Source organism: Lipotes vexillifer, unplaced genomic scaffold (genome assembly GCF_000442215.2).
Source record: "Lipotes vexillifer unplaced genomic scaffold, Lipotes_vexillifer_v1.1 scaffold1699, whole genome shotgun sequence".
NCBI lineage: Eukaryota > Metazoa > Chordata > Mammalia > Artiodactyla > Lipotidae > Lipotes > Lipotes vexillifer.
The window spans coordinates 250,753-257,770 of record NW_006796961.1 but is presented as its reverse complement, the minus strand read 5'-3'; the positions used below and the strand labels follow the sequence as shown (position 1 = coordinate 257,770).

Sequence of the window (7,018 nt, the reverse complement as noted above, 5' to 3'; positions counted from 1 at the left end):
AAAAAAAAAAAAAAAAAAAAAAAAAAAAAAAAAAAAAAATCCTCGTCCTGCTGCCCCACCTACCTGGTAAACCCCACAGGGATGAAATCAACCTTCACTTCAACTGGGGCCCATTTGGGGGCCGTGAGTAATCGTGGGCACACACCCCAGCCCGCGCCCACTGTGCTGGTGATCCTGAGCTCTGTCCCCACCCAGCACGGGGCACACAGGACCTAGCCTTCCTGCATACTCAAGGGAACCCCTGCCCCCCTCAACTTACCCCATCTTTCTTGGTCCTAGATGCTGCTCCTTTCTCGAACATTCTCTTCCCGTGGGCCCCCTCTCTGCCACACCCTCCCCAGATTTCCTCCTGTCTCTATGGCTGTCCAAACATTAAGCTGCCCAAACATTAAGCCTTGGCTTCTGGTGGTTCTTGCTAAGAGCCCTCCGCTCATTCTAATTCATGGCTTCCGTCTCCACCCCGTAGATCGTTGAGCCCCAGGCCTTGTGTCCACCTGCAGCCCGATAGTTTCCATGTCAAGGTGGCGCTTCACACCCGATGCTCCAGCATGATGAGTCAGTAGCCAGGATTTATGGAGCACCTACTGTGTGCTAGGTGCTGGGGATATACAAGGGAACATGCCAGGCAAGGATCCCTCCCTGCTCTTGGAGGGAGACACAGAACAAACAGGTAGAGCTAGATGCTGTAGGATGCCTGACAATGCTAAGTATTAGGGAGGAAAATAAAACAAGGGAGAGAGAGAGGCAGTGTGGGGAGATGGGTCACAACTTCAGATGGAGGGGTCTGTCAAAAGGTGGCATATGAAGGTGAGGGAGTGGGCCACATAGACACCCGGGTAAGGCATCCCCAAGAGCGTAACAGCAGGTGCAAAGGCCCTGAAGTGGGAGGACAGGCGGGATGCCCCAGGGGTTTCGGCCTGAGCATGTGGTGGTCAGCGCCGGAGGGAGGCACAGCAGAGGTCAGGAGCTCTGTTCCAGGCCTGCTGAGTGCAAGATGCCCGTTAAATGTGGAGTGGAGATGCCAAGCAGGCAGTGAGGTCCATGAGTCTGGGGTTCAGGGTCAAGGCCCAGCTGCAGATAAAAACTCCAGCACTGGTGCACAGCAGCCATTTGAAACCGGAGGACTAGCAGAGACCCCCAGGGAGTGGTGGGAGTGGGTGGAGACAGGAGAGACCCACGCAGTGGGGCGCCTTGGCATTTACAAGGCAGGGAGGTGGGCGGGAGCTGTGGGGTCTTGGAACCACGTGAAGAGGGGCTCCCAGGAAATGGCAGCGACCGGCAGTGCCTGCTGCTGCCGTAGTGGAGTTATACCTGAGAATCTGACAACGGGGCTTAGCAATACAGACGTAGTGAGGGTGGGGAGGAAGCCTGACCACAGCCCTGTCAGTGAAGTGGTGGGGAGGTAGCTGGAGGAGGAGGTGGGGCCAGGAGAGGATTCTATTTTTTTATTTTTATTAAAAAAAAATTTTTTTTAGGGCTTCCCTGGTGGTGCAGTGGTTGAGAATCTGCCTGCTAATGCAGGGGACACAGGTTCAAGCCCTGGTCTGGGAAGATCCCACATGCCGCGGAGCAACTAGGCCCGTGAGCCACAACTACTGAGTCTGCACGTCTGGAGCCTGTGCTCCGCAACAAGAGAGGCCACGATAGTGAGAGGCCCGCGATGAAGAGTGTACCCCGCTTGCCAAAACTAGAGAAAGCCCTCGCACAGAAACGAAGACCCAACACAGCCAAAAAAATATATATATATATATATTTTTAAAAAATTTTATTTATTTATTGGCTCGTCGGGTCTTCGTTGCTGCGCGCGGGCTTCGTCGCGGTGTGCGGGCTTCTCACTGCGGGGGCTTCTCTTGTTGTGGAGCACGGGCTCTAGGCGCGCGGGCTTCAGCAGTTGTGGCTCGCGGGCTCTAGAGCGCAGGCTCAGCAGCTGTGGCGCACGGGCTTAGTTGTTCCGCAGCATGTGGGATCTTCCTGGACCCCCATGTCCCCTGCATTGGCAGGCGGATTCTTAACCACTGCGCCACCAGGGAAGCCCCAGGAGAGGATTTTACAACAGCAGAAATAACAGTGTATTTGCATGTTGATGGGAAAACCAACCTTGCAAGAGAGGGAGAGTGGTTGGGGCAGTCCTTGGGTAGGTGAGAGGATAGGATGGAGGGCATCAGAGGGCTCACCTGGAGCAGAGGCTTAGCTAAAGCCGGGGCAGATCATCTGGGCTAACAGGAGAGAAGGTGGAGTCCAGGGTGTGTAGGAAGCAGGGATGAAGGGAGCCCACGAGAGCTCTTTTGGCTGCTTCTACTTTCTTAAGAGGATACAAAGTGACTAGCTGAAAGGAGGTGCTGGAGTCTGAGAGAAGGCGTGAGACCATGGTCTATGAAGGAGCAGGAGAAAGCGAAGGGCCAGGGAATGTGACAGGAAAACAGCAGCATGAAGAGTCAACTGGGGGAGCAACTGGGAGACCAGTCAGGGAGGATGGGTGTTTTTCTCCCGATGTTCAGCTGCACAGGGACAGGAGCCACGGAGGGGAGCTGGCTTTAACCAGGGTTCTGGTTAAGCAAGACAGGAGGGGATGGGGTGGGGCGGCTCCTTGTGTTTGCAAAACATGAATGGGAAAGCAGGGTGTGAGGGGCAGTGTGAAGGACTGACATGATAAGGAGGTGAGGGTACTGATGGACTGCACGTTCCAGTGGGGCTGAAGGAACTACAAGGACTCGAGACACCATAGGACTGTACCTCCCAACATTCTCCTAAATCCACACCTCTCTGCACCACCCCATTCCCTTAGGGGTCTCCCTGTCTCCAAGTCGTCGCCCACCTGGCAGCCAGCGTGACCTTTTGATAAAGCAAATCTGATCGTGTCCCTCCTCTGCTTTGAAGCACTAGCTCTCCCCTCTCCTTGGTCTCGGTGTGGCCAACTCCTCCGCATCTCCCGCAGGCCTCCCTTCCAGTCAGAGTCTCCTGAAAGCCCGCCTTGATACTCCCAGGAGCCATCATCAAGATCCGCCAGGTTCCTTTGTCTTCCCTACAAGGCTGTGAGTTCCCCCTTAGTCAGTGCCTGCTGCATCCTCGGTGCCCAACTTGGGACTTGGTCCAGGACTGGCGCTCGATATCTTTGTGATATTAACGAATAAAAAAAGCAACGTGCAGAACAATATGTGCGGCGTGAGCCCCCGTTGTGTTTTCTCTAGCATACCTAAAAATAGCAGCGACATCTGGACAGAGGTACAATAAGCACGTCCCTTCCGCGATAAACCCTCCCATAGTACCCCACTCACTCCAGGACTAAGTCCAACTTCTACCGCCTCATTAGGTCCTGTGTCGCCACTCTCTTTTGCCCCCGGGCTTTTTGTTCAAACAGTGCCCTCTGCCTGGAACGCCTCCACACTCAGGCAGGGACACGCGCGCCCTCTGGACTCCTCCGGGCCGAGGTCAGAGCTGAACCCAGACACAGTGCATGACGCTCGAGCCCAGCCGACCCTGGGGTTCAGGGGTTCAGGAGTTCCGGCGCCCACCCCAAACTCCCGCCAGCCGCGCCTGCGCACTGGGACTCACCGCGTTCTTTGCGCCCGGGGAAGCCGTAGTCTGGCGGGAAGGTGGGCATCCGCAGGGGGTCGGGCTCCACCGATGCATCGCCCAGGTAGCGCCGGGCTAGGTGCGCCCCCATGGTTGCTGTCGCCGCAGGGTCCTGCAGCAGCCAGGGTCACCCAGCTCCTACCCGGAAGCACTCCTTGGCCAGCGACGGCTTCCGGGTTGCTCAGGCCGCAGTTGGGGATCATAGAGATGAACGACTCCGGAGGACTTCAGGGTACCTCTGGCGCCACCTGGCGGTTGGGCTGAGATACTAAGGTGCGCGCCTCCTACTCTGGTGATCGCCAGAGGGGGCCTCTCTGCTTCTGGAAATCCATCTGCGCAGGAGAGGGTGGACGATGCGAGCCTGGGGCTTCCTCCCACCCTCCCTGGGCGCCTCTGGTCTCCCGAAGCTAGAGCACAAATGAAAATTATTCTTACGTCGTATTTCAAAAAAGTCTTTATTCCAAAACTTTCTAATTTGTCATAAAAAACCCTGCACAGAGCTGATATAATTAGCAAATATCAAAAGTTTAAATAAAATTATTTAAAATAAGTATTTTAATTAAGTTTAATTTAAATAAGCAAATAAAAGTTATTTATAAACTATTTATAAGCTGAGATTTTAAATAAATCCAATTTAATACTTTGTAAAAATAAAACGAGTTGTGATTCTAGTATCCCTGTAGTTGCCCCTGTAAAGAATGGGTATTACATTTCACACCTGTTACATTAGGGCTTCTACACATGTATATTTAAAAGTATAATACATTGTTTAATACTGCCAAATACTTCTTGGCCCAATGTGCAGCTGTAACAAATGCTGTGTTAATTTGTTACTCTCTCTGGAGTCCTGCACATTGGAACACAAAAGAGAAGCCTTTCACTGGGTGCTTGGCAGTGCTGGGAAATGATACTTGGATGCTGCATGATTAGATTTCACTTGACAAGGTTCTGTGGGTTGAATTGTGTCCACCCCCCTCCCCCAAATAAGTTGAAATCCTAACCCCTGGGAACCTGTGAATGTGATCTTATTTGAAAGTAGGGTCTTTGCAGATGTAATCAAGTTAAGATGAGGTCATGATGGACTCGGGTGGGTCCTAATCCAATGATTGATGTCCTTATAAGAGGGAAATTTGGACACAGACATACACACAGAACATCACATGATGCTGGAGGCAGAGACTGGAGTGATGCATCTACGAGCATATGAACACCAAGGATCCCAGGCCAGGAAGGATCCTCCCCCAGAGCGTTGGGAGTAAGCATGGCCCTGCTCACACCTTATTTTGGACTTGCAGCCTCCAGAACCGTGAGACTATAAAGTTTTCTTGTTTTAAGCCACCTAGTTTGTGGTACCTTGTTATGGCAGCCCTAGGAAATGAATACACAAGATAATTTGTCTTTTCTCCTACCTAGACTTGTCTGGTGCTCAAATCCTCTACCACCCCAAAGTAGCATCTGTTTCCAGCACTGGCAGCGGCACAACCAGAATCACACTCAGACACAGGAGGGCATCAGCCGGCGTGGCGGGGAAGTGCTCCCTGGAAGCCTGAGCGGCATTGATACCAAGAGATGTCATGTTTAGAGTTACGGTTGTTCTATGCCAGTTCCAGTCACAGGATCTCAGGTGGCAGCAGCATCTGGTCTTCTTCAGGAAGTTTATTTTGTGTTTGTAAATATGTGAGATTCTCTAAAGTAAGCCAGATTCCTCTACTTGGGCCAAGGGGGTTTCCTGCTGTTTGAGAGAACGGATGTCCTGGATTAGAATTCTATTTGTGTGGCCTGGGTGAGTGCCTTTAGCTCTTTGTAAAATTGAGATCTCAATTTTAATGTTTTAAGCATTAAATGTGTTAATTATATGAAGTACTTATAGCAGTGCTTGGCACATAGCATTAGATAAGTGTTACTTATTGTTACTGCTACATCCCTCTATTATGAATGGCTGTGTCAGACCTTGTGGACACAGAGGTGAACAAGAAGAAAAGAGTGGGGGTGGAGGGTATCTCTCTCCACTCACACGCGTCCTACGAAGGGCTTTAAATACAATCTGTAGCGGGTTAAATAGTGCTGCCCCCTTAAAAAGGTACGTCCATACCCTAATCCTGGGAACCTGTGAATGTGACCTTATTTGGAAAACGTGCCTTTGCAAATGTAATGAAGGGTATTGAGATGAGATCGTAGGTCAAGTAGGCCCCCAATGCAATGACAAGTGTTCTTATAAGAGAAAGACGGAGGGAGATTTGACATCAACAGAAGAGGAGACAGAGAAAGAGAGAAGGTCCTGTGAAGACAGAGGCAGAAATTGGAGTGATGCGGCCACAAGCCAAGGAACACCTGGAGCCACCAGAAGCTGAAGGAGGCAAGGAGCAGAATCTCCCCTAGAGCCTTTGGAGGGAGCACAGCTCTGCCGACAACATGATTTCAGACTTCTGGCCTCCAGAACTGTGAGAGAATAAATTTTTGTTGCGTTAAGCCACCCAGTTTGCAGTCATTTGTTGAGCAGCCTTAGGAAATGAATACACCGCCTTATAGGTGGATAACCCCCAAATTTGTCTCCAGATAGGTCTTCTCCCCTGTAATGCAGACACATGAATATATCCAGCCACCGACTGGGAACCTTCACATGCTTATTCTCTTTGAGCTGCTATAATAAAGGCTTATAAACAATAGAAATTTATTTCTCACAGTTCTGGAGGTGGGAAATCCAAGATCAGGGTGCCAGCATGGTTGGATACCAGCAAGGGCCCTCTTCTGGGTTGCAGACGGCCAGCTTCTCATTGTGTCCTCACATGGTGGAAAGGGGGTGAGCTTGCTCCCATGTCTCTTTTTCTAAGGGCACTAATCCCATTTGTGAGGCTCCATCCCCATGACTTAATCACTTCCCAAAGTCCTCACCTCCTAATACTATCACATTGGGGATTAGATTTCAACATATGAATTTTTTTTTTGGTGGTGGTGGTGGGGAGACACAAACAGTCTATAACACACCCTCAAACGACACTCCTGATTTCTCTCTGCTCTCTCTTAAATCTGTTCCTCCCTCTGTCTTCCTGTCTTGGGCAATGTCTGCTCCATTTTTTCCAGGTGTCAGGCCCCAAACATTTTGGTCATACTCAACTCTAGTCCCCTCACTCCAGGCATCCAAATCAGTGGCAAATTTCTTTGGTTGCACTGTAGAAACCGATAAAGAACACAACCCATTCCTACCCCCTCCATGGCCACCAGCCCCATCCAAGTCATGGTCATATCTCCAGTACAACTGCAGTAGGCTTCTCCTGGTCCCTACCTTCCTTAATCTCTCACCCTCGGGTTGCACCTGTCAAAACAGAAATTGGATCATGTCCTTCCTCTGCTGAAACCCTCCCAGGGCTCCCCATTTATGTGGAGCAAAAGCCACACCCAGCCTGAAAGCATGTGACTCAGGAGGTCTGGAGCCCCAGAATCTGCA

The 7,018-nt window shown here is 51.0% G+C and overlaps 1 protein-coding gene across 1 annotated transcript in view; it reads right to left on the bottom strand.

Annotated features, from left to right (window-relative positions):
• Positions 1–3,725, bottom strand: part of NDUFB7 (NADH:ubiquinone oxidoreductase subunit B7) — a 4,883-nt gene extending 1,158 nt beyond the window's left edge. The window contains exon 1 of the mRNA XM_007469040.1: positions 3,553–3,725. Coding sequence (XP_007469102.1) covers positions 3,553–3,664 — 112 coding nt within the window. The 5' untranslated portion in view covers positions 3,665–3,725. The remainder of the gene's footprint in view (positions 1–3,552) is intronic.
• Positions 3,726–7,018: the final 3,293 nt, after the last annotated feature.